Below are 20646 nucleotides of genomic sequence, written 5' to 3'. Positions count from 1 at the left end.
AAAATACTATTTTAAAAAGTGTGAGATAAACAATGTATAAATATATTATATCATGTAAAGAAAATAAACAAATACAAGTATATAAATACTCTGATTGTATTTAAAGCATAACAAAGAAAAAATTATATATATGTTTATATAGTTTAGTTGAAGTCAGAATTATATATATATATATATATATATATATATATATATATATATATATATATATATATATATATATATATATATATATATATATTTCCTTCTTAATGTTTTAATTCATGCACCAGTGAGTTTTTCATGATAATAATTAGGCCTGCACGATATTAGAAAAACCTAACAATGCAATTCTTTTTATTCTGCGATATATATAGCGATATGAATATAATTTAGATAGATTGGGATGATTCTGTAGGGGAATGCATGTGCATAAAAAATATAAGAAACAATCAACAAGTATACAGAAGCACAAAACAGAAAAAGATACTAATTAAATAATCAGTGTTTGACTGTTTTCAGAGGAGTCAAACTCTATTCAGATATACAGTAGCTGAATAATCAAATGTAAAATAACACTGCGTAGTCTTCATTATAGAAATTATTTGTATAATATAATTTGACAAAGTTAAAAATGGTACAGTTTCTTTGACCTTACTGCTTATAAAATTGTTCCTCCAAAAACAATTTTATTACTTTAGTATATATTTTATTATATTAAATAATTATAATCCAGACTCAACATTGCGCATGCTCGTGATGTGACTATTGCGAATGATCACATTGTGATATCGATGCTGAAACTATACATCGTGCAGCCTTAATAATAATGACACATATTATGTATCGTTATTATGGTACATGTGTGAATGTTCGAGTAACTGGCTCATTTAACATGAAGTCTTTAAAGACCTTTATGAAACTCATTGGTCACACAGGACACCTCTGGCCCTGATAACACAGAAGAGACTCATTTAAATTAGGCTCTGCATTGAGCTTCATTTAAGACTTTCCCTATTTGTGTAAGGACTCTGCCAGAGGCTTCACATCCTGCTTGTAAAGCGCAACTCAATATAAACTGCACAAAGAGGAGGGCAAAATGAGGCTTGTAAAAAGCTGCAGCGTTGCCTAACAGAACAGCACCGTGGCTTTGCCGAGTTCACCCGCCAACCAAGACATTCATTAACACACATCTGTTCTAAAGGCAGTAAAACCCCCTTCAGTTTACTCTGCTCGGTTTCCCTGCCGGGACCCTCCGGTCACGCAGGCCGATTACGTGCCACTTATATGGCGAGCGGGGAGGACGTAAAAGACTCACAGGCACCTGGTCTGAGTGACCCTGGCCTGAACCCCAGCCAGGTTCCCCTCTCTCACAAACACACGACTAGAAGTCCGCACACAGTGACCTCGCAAAACTTTAATGACCCTCACATCTGTTTGAAGTGCAGGTGACCCTGTCTGCCCTGGACTAACAGAGCAAATTACCACATGTCTGTCTTTACTGCCAATATGAAGCCAGGATATTACCCCAAGTGAAGAACAAAAAAAAGAAAGGTTAACCTCTCGTTCCCAATCACGGCAGATTAAAGCACAGAAAAGGTCACTACAGGTATTTTAAAAGCATGTTTGACATGCATGGTTATTCGAATTAGCAGGACAATGCTTTAAGTGGCCGTATAAAGGACATTCTTCAAAACTGAATCCTAGGAATGTCTGATTTTAATAACAAGAGAGGGCTTAGACGAGTGAGAGCCATAGACTAACCTCAAAAGCACCACCAAGTGGCAAAACTGTGTTCTTTTTTTAAGTCTACCCATGTAAATAAATAATTAATAATAAAATATACTGGTTGCAAACAACTTATATATTTATTTATTTAGTATTTATTTATTGCCACATCAGCAACTTATGGCTGGGCAAATAGGATATGCATAAAAATATTGCATGATAAAAACAAAATTGTTTTACAATAAAAAGTTAGACAAATATATAGGATAGAAATAAATAAACATCACACAAAAATTTATTTTAAGTTAAATATGATATACAGTCTGATTTGATAAATAATTTAAGATTCAATTTAAATTTAATTTAAGATTAAGATTTAAGGTGGTACCTTTTCAAAAAAATATCCATCAAAGTGCTCTCCTTATAATAAATTATCTAATGGTATTCAAATTTCCACATTCCAACAAAATATGTAAAGCATGGCAGCATTTACATTTAGGTGGTGCTTTGTTATTCAGTAAAAACAGTACAAATGAGTCAACCTAGAATGTCCAATTTGACATCTAGTATAGACAGTTTGTTCATGCCTGATCTCAAAATTATAATTTGCATTTATTTTCGGGTTAATTTCATGCAGTTGTCTTATTCCCTTTGCCATGTTTCCTTTTATATACACATTAATTGTAGGTTTCAAGTCCTCAGGAGGAATCAAACATCCTGTCACTTTCAAGTAGATTTTTTGCAAGGAGCCTGTTTTGCTGCTTCATCTAACAACTTATATATGCCGAGCACTGTAAGTACACCCCTCACAAATCTATCTTTTAAATTCATATTTTTAATAGAAAGCTATACAATATCATATTTGTACATATACATTAGTCAGCACTGAAGCCAAATTGGGAGCTTAGTACACCCAAATTTATGTTATAGAAAAATATTAAATACACATTTTAAAAAGAGGAAAAATCAAGAGATGCAAAAAAAAAAAAAAAAAAGAAAATAGAAAAATGTAGTTGACATTTTTTATGTTGTAATTTTCTTTTTTGCAATATTTTGCTTGAATTTAATTGTATTATTTCAATTTCTAAATATGTTTGGAGACTAAAATATTATTTGAATAAATATCTCTGTTAAATCTGTTTTGTTTAAATACACTAAAATACAATGCCTATATACACTAAGAAATGGATAAAAATATTAATTTCCCAAATGCGATGTATTCAGTTATGGTGAGCATTGTATTTTTTATTTTAGTTTATTTGTTTACAGGGTCAATGCACATTAATAAATATTACTGCAAAATATGCCAGAATTAGCCAAGAATGGCTATTTTTTTATCTGTAGACCCCTTACAGAATGTTAAAAAGTCACACCTAAAAACTAATCTAAGCACAATAACATAGAATACACTATCATATCCAATTAAAAAAAACAAAAACAGATTGAGGACAGAGAGGACCAAAAAGTCAAAGACAAACTAAGTGCCAAAAATACAGTACTAATGCCGACAATGCTGATTTGTCAATAACCAATTTTTAACATGAACCTGAAAGAATGAAAAGTGCACAATCTTCTAATTGTTGGTGGGATGGAGTTCAATTCTCTAGCAGCTTCCACTGAAAATACCGACTGACTGAATTTACTTTTTTTTTAGAGGAATAATACAGACCCCCCTTTTACCATCCCTAGTAGTTCGGTCAGCAGAAGTTCTAACTTTGATGAACTGATTTAGTGGTGAAGTCTGTTTATGTAAAGTTTTAAACAGTAAACAATTATGCACATGTTTAATTATTAATATTAGTATATGGGCTGAATTTAAACAAACACATTAAATTTAGCAATGTTTAACTTAATTTGTTTAAATCCAGCCTAACTAATGATAATATTTTGTCTTCTAGAGTAAATCTTTATTTTTTTTAATTCGGCTAGAGTAAAAGCAGTTTTTAATTTTTTAAAAACCATTTTAAGGTCAAAATTAAGGTCCTAACCTGCCTAGTTATCCTAATTAACCTAGTTAAGCCTTTAAATGTCACTTTAAGCTGTATAGAAGTGTCTTGAAAAATAGCTAGTAAAATATTATTTACTGTCATCAAGGCAAAGATGAAATAAATCAGTTACTAGAGATGAGTTATTAAAACTATTATGGTTGAAAATGTGTTGAAAAAAATGTCTCCAGCAAACAGAAAAATGGGGAAAAAAAATAAACAGGGGGGCTAATAATTCTGACTTCAACTGTATATCGCAAAATAAAAAAAATATTGCAATGCTACATTTTTAAAAAATATCATGCAGCCCTAGTGGATGCCATACATAAATGAGGGTCACTGTTTTTTGCTCATTCAAAAAAATAAATAAATAAATAACAGACAACACAAAGTTCATTCACTGGCCTCAAATGTCTGTGAAGAAATCTGAACCTCAAGCAAACCATCTTCTGTTTTGACTTTCCTGCAGTAAAAACAGACTCTCCATGTTTCATTAATTTGGCCAATTAAGAAAAGCATGAAGTCACTGTTAAAGTGTTTTAGTGACGCTCTCTCTGTAGGGGTGCACCAACACGAAGTTCATTTGGCTGCTCTCCATCCCTGCTGTGAACTGTTGCAATTAATTACCGGTGAGAGGCAGATTAAGAGATAAGGGAAAACCGCAGTTGGCAGGAGGACTGTCTGTGGGTATTTCCATACGAGCCGACAACACACAAACCAAACAGAAAACGTAAGACAACTCAAAGTTTGATTTATGCTCCTTCTTAAGCAACTTTGTTTCTTGGCGTCTGTTATTCTCTCGGTCAAAGTATAAAAACAAGACACTAAAGCTGGAGGGAACCGAATGTGTTTTCAAGGAACAATTCTGCCATCTGCTGGGGGAAATGACAAGACCTTCAATGAACATGCCTACTTTTTACCCTGCTTTCAATACATTTTAAGACCCAGAAGGGGTCAGCACTAAAGAAAAGTGTAAAAAGGATCCAAATGTTACGCTCAAAGCACATTTGAAGCTTATCTTACATGCATGTGACTCAGAGTAAGAACACATTTCCAGTAAGAAAGAATATTTATACCAATGGATACTGCAGAAAATCTAGGCCACATGAATTTCAGATATATATTTTCATCATTCTGTAAAAGCCTGGGCAATGCATTAGGCCAACTGAGACATGTTGTAGCACCGACATATTCTCAAGATTATGTTGATTTTGATTGCTGTTGTTCTACTGTTGGAGTTTCAAGTCAGCTTATCAATCAATGTCAGTCTTTATCAAGAATTGGCAAAAGGTGCATCTTTTTTTTATCAAATCTTCACCTGTATTCTATAGTTTATTTTTTTTATTAAAAACAAAAACCTTTCTCTGACTTTCTAATAGTACCACTCTTTTATATAATCTGTATTTTGTCTACAATATATATATATATATATATATATATATATATATATATATATATATATATATATATATATATATATATATATAAATATATATAGTCTAAAAAAATATAATAAAAAGGTAAAAATAACAATAAAGTTCCCAAAAATATTATTAAAGGCTAGAGGGTGTTGTTAGGCACAAAATACAGCAAGGCTCTGAGTTCTTTGATGCTACTAGCAGAATTAGACTATTAAGAACACAAATAAATAAAAAGCAGGCAAGTTTAATCACATATTTTGGGCTAGACATGACTGACAAGCTAAATCGGTACTACTTATTTTAACTAACGAGTAACCAGAACTTTAACTATTACAGTTTTAGCCTGTTGTGACTTCAATTGAAGTATAACAGTAAGACTGCTCAGTTAATGTTTGACTGGTTGGATTTAATAGACATTTGAATATGGCATTCAGCTTTAAGAAGATTTCTATGATGCTTAGTGCTACTGAAAGCATGGCGGTAACTATAGTAAGGTTAATTCACTGTGTAGTAAGGTTAATTCAATTTACAACAAACAAAAACTTTAGTAAAAAGTTTGTTTTGTTCAAATCCAAGTCATCATAATTGCTTGCTAAGAAGAAAACCCAGAACACACTCACAACCAAAACTTTTCTAATAGTAAAAATCCTATAAATAAATATATATATATATATATATATATATATATATAAACACCTTAATCTGACCATCTAACAATAATACTCTCTATTCTATTTATTATATCTATGGTTTTATTTGTATAAAATAACATACCAGCAGACAAAGCAGAAAATTTGTGTTATTTTGTGGTGTAATTTGCCACAAGCCCATGGCCATTTCTGATTCTGAAATTTCATGATACACCTATCACAACTGCAGGAAAACACCTTTATTCCTAAAATGGCAAGCTCAACTTAACAAATACCTAAAATCCATTTGGCGGCCACCATGGGGTTCTTCTCTTGGCCCTCTGTAGTATGGAAAGTCTTCTTGCTGAAACACATATACAATGACATTAGGGCTGCAAGATATTAAAGAAAAACCAGACATTGCAATATTTTGTTTATCTGTGATACATATAGCGATGATGAGTATACTTTCACTAGATCAAAATAACAGCAAATGATCTTTTAAACTTATAAAAAATAGATTCATCAGGATGATTTTGTAAGGCAGTGCATCTGCATAATGATAATAAAACAATCACAAGCATTGATAAATACAATAGAGCGAGGATACAAACTAAACAAACAGCATTTCCTGGTTTTGGGGAGTCAAGCAGTATTCAGGCACTAAAAGAATAATCAAATGTAACACTATAGTGAATCTTCATCGTATATGCACATAAATATAATCTTTCCTAAAGTTACAAACATAATTTACTGTGCCTAAATTCTTTGAAATGGCTTAAAAACAAAACACATGCAAATGATAAACTAATTGATAAATGGGTGGTTAAAACTGGCAATGACTCCACAAATCATGTCTTGAACTGTGGCTTCTGTTAACTATAATATCATCTTGACATTGCACATCCTGCAACGTGAGTATTGCGGATACACACATTGCGACATTGATGCTAAAAAGTTTTATTGTGCAGCCCTAAATGACATGATGCAATGTGACATGAGTGTTTTCCTTTTTTCCATTTAACTAATAGAAAATAATTCTAAGAAATCAACCCCGGACATACAAATAATAATAAAAATAATAATGAAGAAAATGAACATTATTAAATACAAAAACAGAAATCTGTATCTCTAAAGCTTACTCTTCGTCCAGGAGGTCCACCCCTGTGTTCATTTGGAAAGTTGTGATGGCCGTCTCCATGGTAGCCTCTCTGATCCTCTCCATGGTAGTTGCGAGGAGCACCGTTTGGGTAAAAGCGGGAATTATCATATTCAAAACCACGGCCGAATTCCTCATCAGGCCGCCCGAATGGAGGTCTTCTCTCACCTTGTCCTCCTCTCGGATATGGACCCTGAAACATAAAAAAAAAGCTCAAGCAAAACTGTTTGCATCCCAGCATGAACCAAATGTCTGACGGCAGACAAAAACGAAACTGATAAATGAGTAATTACCGCTCTATCTGGGGCAAATCTGTCTTCATAAACCTCTCTTAAATTTCGTTCTCTCCTAAAAGCCACTGGAATACACAAACAGATGACATATCAATACAACGTAAACATAAGAACATACATTAAGGCTCAAAGACAGGGTTTCCGCAGGTTTCAACAAATCAAATTTAAGACTTTTAAAGACCATCAAGGAAGACATTTCAGACTTGCATAGGGCTAAACGCTAAGGGTTTGTTGAAGGGCCCAGCAGAATACTTTCGCCATCAAAAGATGAATTCTAATTCATTATTTCTTACTCATATATTTTAAATAACGTGTCAAAACAAACAGACCCTCGTTGTAAACATACTATTTTTTTCAACATAACTTAAAAACTCTTTAAAAAAACTTCAATAAACGAAATGTATGCACAACAGTCTGTTATACGTAGCTTTAATTATAAATATATATTATGCTCAAAGTTTTATCGACATGCATTGTTGGTGATTAAATGTGTGTTGGATCAATTGGGTAGCTTTACATAAAGGAAAATTAGGATCTGTTAAAAATGATTCAAGACTTACAAGTCAATTTTTCAGTGAATCTAAGACTTTTTAAGGCCTGAAATTTAGTTTTTGAAACTGCAGACATTTTAACACCCCGCAGACACATTAATTTAATTTAAATTATACATACATTTTATAAACATAGCAAATGAGAGAATATTTTCTACTTTATTTGAAAATATTTTGGCTGATACTGAAATGGAAAAATATAGATATATTTTATCTATATTTCAATTATATGCTTCAAACATTTCGATTTTTAGTGTGTAACTAGGCATGGACCGTTGTGGTGAAAAATCTAGTCCCCCCTGCAATTGATGGTTATATTATTATAACACAATATTAACACTGCTATAAATGGGTTGTTGCTAGATCAGATATGGTTGCTGCCTGGAAGTTAACGAGAATTATTTATATTACTTATTAAATTTCCCGTTTATTGTATTTTATTAACGCCTACCCCCACCCCAACTCTAAACCCAACCGTCACAGCACAGTAAAAACAGTAGTTGTAAAGAGTATTATTTATGTTATCTATTAAATTACCCAGTTAATTGTATTTTTTAACACCTTCCCCCACCCCAACCGTCACAGTGCTGTTTAAATAAAAATTATTGTCATGCAGCGTCACAAAAAAATGCTGCTATATTAATGTGCATATCGCACTTATGGTCGGCCACATATCCGATCTAGACTTAACCACAATTGTGACCGCTTAGGACCCCAATGGATCGTCTGCGTTGAATGCCTCATCAAAAGCTATTCTACTTCTCCACAGTGCAATTATAATTATATTTGGTGCTTTTTATAGTCTATTCTTAGTCTATAGTCAGTCTCAGTCTTGAGATTTAAACAGGACTAATCATATTTGTAACATTATTATTGGTAATTACAAGTTAAAGACATGCATAGTTAAAAATATTGAGACATTTGTAAACATTAAATGATGTCTTTTTGATGTTTTTATGTATTTACATGTGACATTATATATTTACATAAGTCGTAGCATGTCGTAAGCACATCTAAAATAAAGAGAAATTCTCCATGCCACAACAAATGCATGTAGTTGTACATCAGTATAGGAAATACATAATTTAAAAGTTTTGTCATTACAACACTCTTTTAAATGACATAAATTTAAACGAGATTTCACTGCATTTATATATGTATTTTTTAATCAGGTGCTACAAACTGTACTTATTACAACTCTAGAGAACCAATAGGATCACCCAGTGTCCCAATTGTCAGGGGCACTTGATTTCTCATGACATTGGTATAAATTTCTGACGGTATGATAACCTTGGATAAAAATACCACGGTATCACTGTATTGTGATTACTACTCTAAAATGAGTTCTTTTTAAAGGTCTGGGTAAAACAAATAATAAAAAAACACTTTTTCCCTATTGAACGCAATTTATTTTATTTTAAGAAACATATATTATAAATGTTTTTTAAAATAAAATAATTTAATAATAATAATAATTGTGTGGAGCAGTAAACATGTCAGCCTAAATATTTAAAATAAATCATTCACTTCTCTCTTCATTAGTTTCAAAAACAGATTTTTTTACAACACATAATCATACATAAAAAAACGAACATATACCTTGAGAACTGTATAAGATAACATTTTCAGCAGTATTAATCCCTGACTTTTCCAAACCACGGTAAACCTTAAAACCGGCTATCGTCCCATGCCTATGTGTAACAGGTATATTTATGCTGAAATTAAACAACAAATATAAAAGTTTTTAAAAAATAAAGTACATATTCTGTGTATACATACATTTGATAAACATAGCAAATGAAAGCATGTTTTCTACTTTCTTTTTTTCAAATAATTTAGCAAAAACTAAAATAGAAAAAATAGGTACATTTTACCTAAATTTTAACTAAACTATGCCTCAAACTCTTTAGATTTTTAGTGTGTAACAGATATGTTTATGTCAGAATTAAACAACAAATAAAAGAGATAAGTAATCACAAAAGGTTGTATTGCATTTTAAATATTTTAAAAACAAAGTAAATGCTTCAAGCATAGCTACAAAATATAAGAAAATGCATTGATCTTTTATTATTATTTTATTCTAAACATTCCTGACAAAATTTCGGTATACAAATGATTGTTATACTGAATAACATTTCAGAATAAATCCTTAAAATAAAAAATAATTATCAAACATGACAAACTAATGTATGATGGACATAATAAGCCAATAAACACATTTCAAGACTCTATAGTAGACAAAAACAACTGATATAAACGATTCCTAATCACATTCATGTTTTGTAATCTTCTACATTACAATCAAACATAAAACAGAACACATTTCTTAAAACCACTTACTTTTAGTTTCTGAATTATTAATCTCTGTCTTCAGCTGTGTTGATCTAAAAAACAGATATAACAAACAGAAATACACAGTTTATATCGCATTGAAAACTTGTAACCAATAATTACTGCGGATTAATATGCACTGTTTGCATTTTAAACAACAAAAGTGAAGTAAAAGCAGAACTTGATAACATTTTAATGTATTGTAGAACACATTAGTCTTCTATACTAGTCTGGTGGTGAAGGGGATGATGGTTAAAACACACACTTGTTTATTGAAGTCTAGGGGTCGTTGTTAGGAACACAATTGTGTAAATAACATTGTAAATAAATAATAGAAAGCAAGCAAGTTAAACGCGTTTGAATGCTGCTAAAGTAAGAAACATAGCACCGTAAATAAGTAAACCAAAACAACTGACAAGCTAAACACTGCTGTTATTATAACCAATCAGTAACCAGAACTAAATCTATCCGCTTAATGGTTTACTTTAAACAATAATAGACTATTATAACACCGCATTTAACATTGTGTAACACAGAAAGCACACACACTTTTAACCTACAAACACTGATCTATTTGTTTAGTTCACAGTCCACTTAATAAGTCGTCAATATTGATTTATACATAGCCATGTGTATGAATTTCTATTGAATAAACTAATTTACTACCAAATAAACTCATTAAAATACGTGTAATGTTGTTTTCCACCAGCACATAGAGACTCCACATGTATAAACCTAAAGTCGGCGTTCACATACCGCTTATACGCTTTGCTCGACGTATCCCTATCAATCTAGCATACTTAAATCGGTTGCATACACTTAATTATCGTGAGGGAAAAACACATTTAGGAGCAAACGTGGAGAAAGGTTGAGCGCGCTGCCAAACAAAACTCCACTTCCACAAAAAACACGGTTTCCGGGTCTGATCTTAATTCAAAATACCAAACAATTCACTTCTTTAAAAAAATGGCTGCTAAATTAAAGTTGAAGCTATTATATTATATGTAAGAGGTTGGTTACCTTTTAAAGAGTGTTTGTAAATGATATACATGTAAGAATGTAAGTTGGGAATGTGTTTGCTGATGAAAGGTGTTTTATTTTGACAGCGGCAAGGCTTTATCTTCCGGGTTGCGGTGCGCTCATGTTTTGCGTCGGATTTATAAACATAAACGCAGTTTTTTTCTTTGTCATAAATAATGTCCTTTGTGCATAATACTTCAATTCATGCATAAAATTATTGTTGGTAAGTCTGAAATGTATATAACCTTGTAGTACTTTACTTTTTTGTACTTTAAGGATCATGTTTTGCATGTTGTGACATGTGATTTGGTCTTTTTCAGATTCCAGGGATAAAGATGAGTGGTGGTTTAGCGCCCAGCAAAAGCACTGTTTATGTGTCTAACATCCCATTCTCCTTGACAAACAGCGATATGCACAAGGTGCAAATTATGTTTACATTATCTCTTTAACTGCCAAGTGGATGATCATATTTTGATTGCTTTAAATTATGGCTGTTTTAAATAATGGTTTACACACACACACAGCATTGTTGGTTGACGAAATAATCAAACAAACAATCCTGTTTCATTACTATACTTGATTTTGGTTTTATGTAAAAGAAAAAAACAAGAAAACATGTTAAATGACAATCTGAAATATTTTATGGCATACGTCAAAAAATAAAGGTGATTTAGTATTCAAAAATGTTTTATTTAGATTTTTTTGTTTTTATAAATTGGTCTTACACTTCATATTTTCAGATTTTTTCCATAGTATATGTATTAATTCTGATACTTTTACCATAAACCGACATATCGACCATTTGGTAGTGGCTGATATTTTGGAAACTATTGGATGTGTTGAAATTTAAAAATGCATCGAGTGTGTTAACTGGCGACATTAGGAGTTAAGAAATGCAATCCAAACATTTTTTTAGTGACTGTTTTCATTAATAAATAAGATAACTAATAGCCAGTTTTGTAATTTCAGTTTATCTTAAAGGATAATTATTAAGCTAAGCAATCATAAAACCGTAGACAGTATACATTTTATTTAGTGCTGGATAAACTGTCAGGTAAATGAAAAACCTGAGCCCTTGTGGAATACCTGAGGAGTGTGCATTTAATCTAAAATAATATAAAGGAGTAAAAAAATAGCAATGATACATTCTACCATTGTTGATCTTATTAAATAAACATATTAATATAAAGCATACATTATTAACTTAAATATTATAAGTTTTAAATACAATAAGGCCTGTCATAATATCTATTTTTTATTGTAAGATATTTTGCACAAAATATTTTGTGATGAATGATTTACTGTCATTTTAATACCATTTTTGCCACTCATTATATAATGCCACAATGACAATATAATAGCATCACAATGCAAGCACACTCTTCCACAGAACACATAACATTTTATTCTTAAGAATATGTCATCTGATAGTCATTTTAACGGTTTAATAATGAGGCATTGGAATCAGAATGTGAAAACACATATCCTAAATAAATAATAATGGAGGTTAACAAAAAGTGCAAGGTAAAAAGTAACAGAGGATGCGATATCTGCCACCAGATCTATTTTCAGTTGTCAGGCACCCACATGAAAATAAACTAAAGTAATTTACAGTAAATACTGTAGTGTTTTTTTAATTATACTGACCCTGACACCTCCAGAAGAGATTTTTTTTTATGTATGGGCAATATATATTGCATCACCAGAAATGATTAAGGTCATTTTTATGTGTTGTACAATAAGTCGATATATTGATTATTGTGACAGGCCTAAAAATAACAAAGCATCACATATTATCTTATTATCTTTATATCAAATTTTTGTATACATATTTATGTATTTTTGCAGTAAACTCAGAGATAATGTTAATATTTATTGTCCCTTTCCGACAGTTATGCTCAAAATATGGCAAAGTAGTCAAGTAAGTACCCTATAAATGTAATTTCAGTTGTATTATACTTCTATATTTATGTCAATGCATGGCTTGATAATAGTGACAATGTTGTTTTTTAAAGGGTGACTATTGTCAAAGACAAGCATACGCGGATGAGTAAAGGAGTGGCGTTCGTGCTGTTTCTAGACAGGGAGTCTGCTTATAACTGTTCTCGCTCACTGAACAACAAACAGGTATGCTCATATTATGTAACAGCAATACTTACAAATGGTCTGTTTAAACCAGGGGTGTCCAAACTCGGTCCTGGAGGGCCGGTGTCCTGCATTGTTTAGCTCCTACTTCCTTCAACACACCTGCCTGGATGTTTCTAATATACCTGGAAAGACCTTGATTAGCTGGTTCAGGTGTGTTTGATTAGTGTTGGAACTAAAATATGCAGGACACCGGCCCTCTAGGACTGAGTTTGGACAACCCTAGTTTAAACTGTTCAAATTAACATGTTGGACTATTCCAGTTGTTTGGGAGAATGGTAAAGGCCAGCATTGCCATAGATAACGGGAGAGCTGCAGAATTCATCCGAAAGAGAAACTACACAGACAAATCCAAATGTTATGAATGTGGGGTAAGTTTGTGATTTAATTTACATATTATTATTATAGGAGATTATGAAAAAGTCCAAAGCACTCGAAAAATGTGGAAATAAATATTTAAAAACTTTATTTAACTATTCCCCAAAGAATAGTCGTGTCATTAAAGGCTTTTTAATATTTTTTCACATTTTTTTGTTTTTATTATTTTTTACAAGTGCCTTGGACTTACTTTTGCTGTTTATTCTGGTGAATCCCTTACCCAAAGAGCACCAACACATTAATTAAGATACCTTTGAGCACTTTTTGTTTGATTTTGGATTTTTATAGGATAGTATGCTTCACATGGTAATTTTTCTGATATTTAGGTTTTATTGTGATTGATAGATAGATAGATGGATAAAAGGATGGATGGATAGATGGATGGATGGATGGATAGATAGCATTTTCAGCAGATACTTGTATAATTGAAACTAAATGATATGGGAAGAGTTTTAATGTTTCTTACTATTTGCAATATTATTTGTCTCTATTAGGAAGAAGGGCATTTGAGTTATGCCTGTCCCAAAAATTTACTAGGAGAGAGAGAACCTCCACCTAAAAAAGAAAAGAAAAAAAAGAAAAAGGTCCAGCAGCCTGAAGAAGTGTAAGTACTACTTAATTCATTCATTTTCCTTTGGTTTAGTCTCTATTTCAGTGTTCCCCACAGCAGAATGAACCCCTAACCATTCCAGCACGTTCTATGCAGCAGGTGCCCTTCAAGCCGCAACCCAGTGTTGGGAAACATCCATACACTCTCATTCAAACACACTCATACACTACAGACAATTAAGCTCATGCAATTCACCTATGCTGTGGGGGAAACCGGAGGAAATCCACGCTAACACGAGGAGAACATGCAAACTCTACACAGAAATGCTAACTGGCCCTACCGGGACTCGAACCAGCGACCTTCTTGCTGTGAGGCAATAGTGCTAACCACTGTACAGTTTAATAGCATTTCAAGATTAAAACCTTCTACTCGTAGTATATTTGCCTATATCGTGTATGTTAAAGGGATCGTTCACCCCAAATATGAAAATGTACGTACAGTTAAGCGATTACAAACAACAAATAAATTTCTTTCTTCTATTGAATACAAAACAAGATATTTTGACGAATGTTAAAACAAAAAAATAGCCATTAACATCAATAGTAAGAACAAAAAATATCACGTCAGTGGCTCTTTTTCCCAACATTCTTCAGTTTATCTTCATTTGTGTTGAACAGAAGAAAACACTCGAATAAGTGAAGCATAAATAAACTACAATTTTCATTTTTGGGTGAACTACCGCTTTAATGCATTTTGTTAGTAAATATGTACTACTAAGCATAGTAATTACATAAGCTATATGCATAAATCTGCCCCTTAAACCAGCATTTCTCAATTACAGTCCTCACGCCACACATACTGTATGTTTCTCTTAACACCTCAGATGCTTGTCCTAATTCAACTGTCCAACAAATATTCCAACTCATGATTGTTTTTATTTGAATGGCATTTTAGAGTGTGAAATGTGAATTTATATTGTATTTATTTACAGAGGGATGGATAAAATGTCACTTCACACGTCTCTTAAGTGTTATCTGTGTGTGAAAATGTTGCAGGCCGTGATGTTATGCAAATCTGTGAAAGAACTAATTAGAATGATGTAAAGAAAAAAAACTGCTATGTGGGAAGCCATGAAGGAGGGATCAATGTACACTGTTGGCACCCTGTCAATCAGAACATGCTTCATGCATTCTTAAGAGTTAAATATCTGAATTAGGTGTATTAAATAAGAGAGAGACATGCTAAATATGATTGGAGGGCCACTGTATACAATTAAATGAAGACTGGGATTAAAGACCACTGCTTGAACCCAACCCTAAAGGGATATTTACTAGGCTTGGGCAATGTAGACCAATTTGGCATTGTACGATGTCTAATGTAAAACATTACGATGGACGATAGCATCATAGGTGGCGGTGAATTAATTATTTATGAATAATTAAGTCATAATGAATGAATTATTTGTAGCCTACTGTTTCAACTACTTGACCCGCATATTCTTTGTTTTACCCATAACCAAATCATAAATAAATAAAGATAAGCTACACACAAATTACCACCTGTCAATCACTTTTTCCTCAGGACTCTGGCATGTATAAGCAGAGTAATCGGTGTTGTTATAATGGCATTGACAAACTTGGTTCGTAAAAAATGTGCACAACCAACAGGAACCAACCAACAGTATGTAAGGTTTTCGCTAAAATTACTAAGTACAAGCGTGAAAGTGAAAGATTGAAGTAGTGTACTGAGGCTGTGGCACGTTACCTGATAGATTCAAAAGACTGAAGAGTCGTTAGATAGAGACGAGAATAAATAAATATCACGTTTAACAACTATAGTGAGACGAGATCAAGCAGTACATGTTTAATAAACTGTCCGACGTGCACTGCTCTCTGTGGTTTTGTGCTCAAAGCACCTGCTGACTGCTGGAGCTCAGACGTGCAGGTACACTGCAGCGCATGACAGAGTGTGTGTTTGTGTGTGTGTGTGTGTGGTCTTGTGATGTGCGGTATAGTGTGGAAGGAGGGCTTTTCAGAAATGCTAGATGAAACGTCAGTGTGAATTGTTTTCATTCTAAAATGCCTTTATAAAACTAGACGCAGTGTAAACAGGGCCTAAGTGTGTATTTTGCAAGCGGGTTGCTGCTACGATAGGGGTAGGGCGGAGGATTACGATGCTGGTTCAGCATCGTGATGTCAATCAGCATTCTGCGATGGATGATGGCATCGTCTATCGACCCAACTCTAATAGTTACACACAAAACTGAAAATTCTGCCATTCTTCCATTCTCACAGACTTGTGCGTTTCTTTCTTTTGTTAAACACAAAATAAGACATTCTGAAGAAAGATGAAAATCTGTAACCATTGACTTCCATTGTATTTGTGCTTCTTACTATGGAAGTCAATGGTTACGGATTTTCAGCTTTCTTGAAAATATCTTCTTTTTGGTTTAGCAGAGAAAAAAAAACTATCTGAAACCACTTAAGGCTGACTAAATAGTAAATACAATTACATTTTGGGGTGAACTATCCCTTTTAACATCTACAGTAGTTAGTTTATATAAACCTTTACTGTTTAGGTAAGTACATGCGTTCTACAATAAAGTGCAAGCATAAATTAAATGTAATTTTTTTTTTTTAGAGAACCAGAGGACAGTGAGGAAGAAGGAGAGGATCCAGCACTGGACAGTTTAAGTCAGGCAATTGCTTTCCAGGTAAGTTGAATTCATCAGTAATCATTAATGTAATCCTTAAGTAGGAATTGGGTTCAGTGATAAATATACCCGTTTGTAAATGATCATCAGCAAGCACGCATTGAGGAGGAGGAGAAGAGAAGGAAGCAGGCTGCAGAAGATGCGTCTCAAGCATCAACATCAGAGGACACCCACAAACCCAGGATCAAAAAGAGCGCATACTTCAGTGACGAGGAGGAGCTCAGTGACTGACTCACACTTTTATGTGCTAAGAACACATCGCCTCTTCTCAACCGCTTTTACCTGTTAGGAAAGCCACATATTGATCTAAATTTATAATTTTGTCAGACTTTGCTGCAGTACATTAAACTCTTGATCTGAATTTTTCACAAATATTTATTCAGATATATACATCTCTGATATTTCAGAATATAGTTTATTTAAACATCCCCCACCAAACTTCTGTAAAGTTTTTTTATTACATTTTGTAAATATAATTTAGGCTTGTTTATTTTAGTTACATGATTGCTGTTGTTCCAGGAAAATAAACTCTTTTGAATAACTTCCTGTCAACCTTTTCCTCCACTCTCGACAGTCATTTGAAAGCTTCCGAAATCATTTGACTCACTGACATAAGTGATGCATGTGGGTATGCAAGGTTTTCAATAGCAGTATGTGCATTCTCAATTAGAAAGACACCAAAAAGTGTAAACAGGTTAATTGAAATGAATTATATAACTTTATTTAATTGGCAAATATGAGTGTCTTTTTTATTTAGTGATAATTTTAGCGGCTTTAAAGGCAAATTCTGTCATCATTTACTCCCACTTGACTTGTTCCAAACCAGTTTGAACTGTTTTGTACTGTTGAACACAAAAGAAGATGAACTGAGGAATGTTAGATAACCGGTAACCAGTGGCATTCACAGTGCGGAAAAAATAAATATTGTAAAAGTCAGTGGTTACAGGTTTCCAACATTCTTCAGTTTATTTTCTTTTGTATTCAACTGAGCAAAAAGTGCATCATATTCAAAATGTAATATTTGACCCTCTTATTTTAATAGATTTTAAACTAGGTACAAAAACGCTTCCTCTCAAGACTTTTAGGACAAAAATGTCCCATCTGAAAACTGTTAAAGCTGCAATATCTTTCACAATTTAAAGGACATGTCATAAAATCTGTTAACAGGCTTCTATTCTATAAAGAATGTAGTTTTATGAAATGCTACATTTTTATTAAATGCAAAATGCACTTTTTTTCAGGGTCTGGCAAAAATAAATGCTATTAAATATTCAACTATTGAGCAGTAGAGGCCTAATTATTTAAAATGATAAAATTATGTACATATATTGGTGTGAATATCAAATTGTATCTATAATCAGGGTTTCTGCAGGTTTCATTAAGTCACATTTAAGACAATTATGAATAAAAGTTTAGACTTATACAGGGCTAAACACTAATGATTTTTTTTCTAATGGCCAATGGAAATTATGCTTGCCACAAAAATGTTTATATATTTATTAGCAACATACTTTGGTAACTTAGTTTAGGTCACAATTCACAGTATTAACTTACCATTAACTAACACTTCTAGCTTAATAAACTACTTATTAGCTGTTTGTTATTAGTAAGGTAGAAGTTGGCTTTAGGTTCAGAGTAGGATTAGGGATGCAGGATAAGATTATACTTTAGAACTACTAATGAGCATTAATGTCTTGATAGTAGGCAGGTGATTAGCCAGTAGTTAATACCATTAATTGTGATCTAAACTAAAAAAATAAACTCTAGTTGTATACACGATTTAGATTTTTTTTTTTTTAATGACAAGTTTAACATTGTAAAAAGTATATTTATTTTGGAGGCAATTACATAAATAATCAAAAATATATATTTGTTGGCTTTTGGTCCAAACTGATTGAGTACAACTATTCAACCTAATGCATTTCTGTTATAAAACATGCCTATTTATAAATATTATGTCTTGGGTAGCTTTACCTGGACAGAGGAAAATTAATTTAAACCTATTTAAAATGATTTGAGACCTACAACCCAATATTTCAGTGAACTTTTTAAGGCCTAAAAGTTTGTTTGAAGTAATAGCAGCAAATAATAAAATATGTACAAATGTATGTACAAATAAGTGGCATAAAGGTTACATAAACCAACAATTATACTTTATTTACTTAAAATAATAATGAAAATTGTTTTTACAGCATTTATTAATCATAGTTAAATGTTTACTAACCCATTAATAAAATCCAAAGGTCATGCTTGTAAACTTTATTTCAATGAACTAACATTAACATATAATGAATAAACAATAATAAATATGTTGTTTGCATTTATAATCGTGTAGTAATATATTAACTACGAGCCCCATATTTTAAAATGTTATCAACAATTTGTAATTTCAAGCATGTTTTTGGTAGTTGTCACGGGGTGGTTCTGGTAAAGTAAGTAAAAAGTGTAACATAATTAAAATATACTTTTGTCAGACTTTACAATAAGGTTTCATTAGTTAATGCTGGTTAAATGTATTTAATAAACAGTGATTTTTTCAAGAGGACAGAAAGACATTAAAATAAGTGGAAAAATTAAACAACAGATATATTTTATACTACGGAGCTAATAAAATGCTAAAACAATCTGAATTTGATCATTTTAATGCTTGACAATTGTAATTTAATAAATCTGAATTTTTATATGCTATTAAAAAACGTTTTGAATTAGGATTTTTAAATTTGAATTAGATTTTTTTATTAGAATTTCTCAATTTCAATTATATAACTTTAATATTAGAGATCTGATATTTAAGACGACTGAATTTTTTAAGTCAAATTTTATAGATGTATTTTCAAACGTGTTTGTTTGTGTTCTGAATTACTAGACTGCAGATTTCTAGTTTGTAAAAATACAGCTTCAAATTTTCAAGGTGAAGAAATTCAGAACATAAAATTCAATTTTCTAACATTCAAAACCAGAAATTCAGATCGTGAAATCCAGATTCAGCGCAGAAAGTAAGTCAGGGATCATCGACAGGGAATAGAAGACATCACCGAAAAGACCAGCATATTGGCCAGTAACAGAGCTGCATACTGGTGTATGAGCATGCAGAAGACACCATTCTTCTTCAAAATGACTATTGGGGGATCAGCTATTTTTAAATGTTTTTGTAATAAATATACATGCTTAAGTGAACCAAATTCATGTAATTCAATGACATCTCATTGGTTTTGAGGGTAAAAGAGCTGATCCTGACCTACACTAATACTTCTGACAAATTATTTCTAAAGATACATCGTTCTTACACCTCACCACAGTCAAATTCAAGGACTTTTCAGTGTATTTTTAAACAAAAACTTTGTTAACATTTAGAAAAAAATATTCATAAATAAATTCAAGCAATAAAAATGGTTTATGGCCTGTGGCTTACAGTAATTTGACTTATGTTATATTATTGATCTTTCAGAATGAGTCAGTTTTGTTATTTCATATAGTAATGTACAAAAATGAAAAACCGGCCTATTAAAAACGGATAAATCCCTGATGTAAAGACTAAAGAGACTTTGCAGTGTCATTGCAGTGACACAAGCAATATTAATAGCAGCAATAAAAAAATGTAGAAATAGACAAAACAATAAACAAAGATAACTGCAGAGAAGTATGTAATATGTTTTTATATAACATAATATAATAACTATATAATAACAAATAATAGATACAGTGAAATAATTGTGCAGTGCATGTGTATGTACAGTAGCTGGTGTGCAATTTTGTGTAATTAG

The 20646-nt window shown here is 32.1% G+C and overlaps 2 protein-coding genes across 9 annotated transcripts in view; one reads left to right on the top strand and one right to left on the bottom strand.

Annotated features, from left to right (window-relative positions):
- The window catches only part of pphln1 (periphilin 1), a 66655-nt gene that overhangs the window by 20741 nt on the left and 25268 nt on the right, over positions 1 to 20646 (bottom strand). For 4 of the 7 annotated variants that reach the window (XM_073946693.1, XM_073946689.1, XM_073946688.1 and 1 more), the window contains 4 exons: positions 10086 to 10129; positions 7195 to 7259; positions 6885 to 7094; positions 6039 to 6106 (listed from right to left, as the gene is read on the bottom strand). In XM_073946693.1, the coding sequence (XP_073802794.1) occupies positions 6039 to 6106; positions 6885 to 7094; positions 7195 to 7259; position 10086 (344 nt within the window). In that variant the 5' untranslated portion in view covers positions 10087 to 10129. 7 annotated transcript variants of the gene reach the window in all.
- On the top strand, positions 11195 to 17423 carry zcrb1 (zinc finger CCHC-type and RNA binding motif 1). 2 transcript variants are annotated; one of them, NM_001017589.2, is made up of 8 exons: positions 11195 to 11319; positions 11417 to 11515; positions 12989 to 13017; positions 13112 to 13223; positions 13505 to 13612; positions 14114 to 14223; positions 16810 to 16882; positions 16973 to 17423. In NM_001017589.2, the coding sequence occupies exons 2-8, from the start codon at positions 11432 to 11434 to the stop codon at positions 17111 to 17113; spliced, it is 657 nt and encodes a 218-aa protein (NP_001017589.2). In that variant the 5' UTR covers positions 11195 to 11319; positions 11417 to 11431; the 3' UTR covers positions 17114 to 17423. The 2 variants fall into 2 exon arrangements, with proteins under 2 accessions (NP_001017589.2, XP_073802115.1); XM_073946014.1 differs by having other exon boundaries at positions 11202 to 11319; positions 13112 to 13290; positions 13430 to 13612.

This window comes from Danio rerio, chromosome 4, assembly GCF_049306965.1.
Source record: "Danio rerio strain Tuebingen ecotype United States chromosome 4, GRCz12tu, whole genome shotgun sequence".
In the NCBI taxonomy this organism is placed as follows: Eukaryota; Metazoa; Chordata; class Actinopteri; order Cypriniformes; family Danionidae; genus Danio; species Danio rerio.
This window is presented reverse-complemented; position numbering and strand designations above follow the sequence as displayed.

Excerpts from the sequence above, each read along its gene's own strand:
- zcrb1 (NM_001017589.2), top strand. The coding sequence starts at position 11,432 with ATGAGTGGTGGTTTAGCGCCCAGCAAAAGCACTGTTTATGTGTCTAAC. Across the intron at positions 13,613-14,113 it reads CCAAATGTTATGAATGTGGG|GAAGAAGGGCATTTGAGTTA; the intron begins GTAAGTTTGTGA and ends TGTCTCTATTAG. Across the intron at positions 16,883-16,972 it reads GTCAGGCAATTGCTTTCCAG|CAAGCACGCATTGAGGAGGA; the intron begins GTAAGTTGAATT and ends AATGATCATCAG.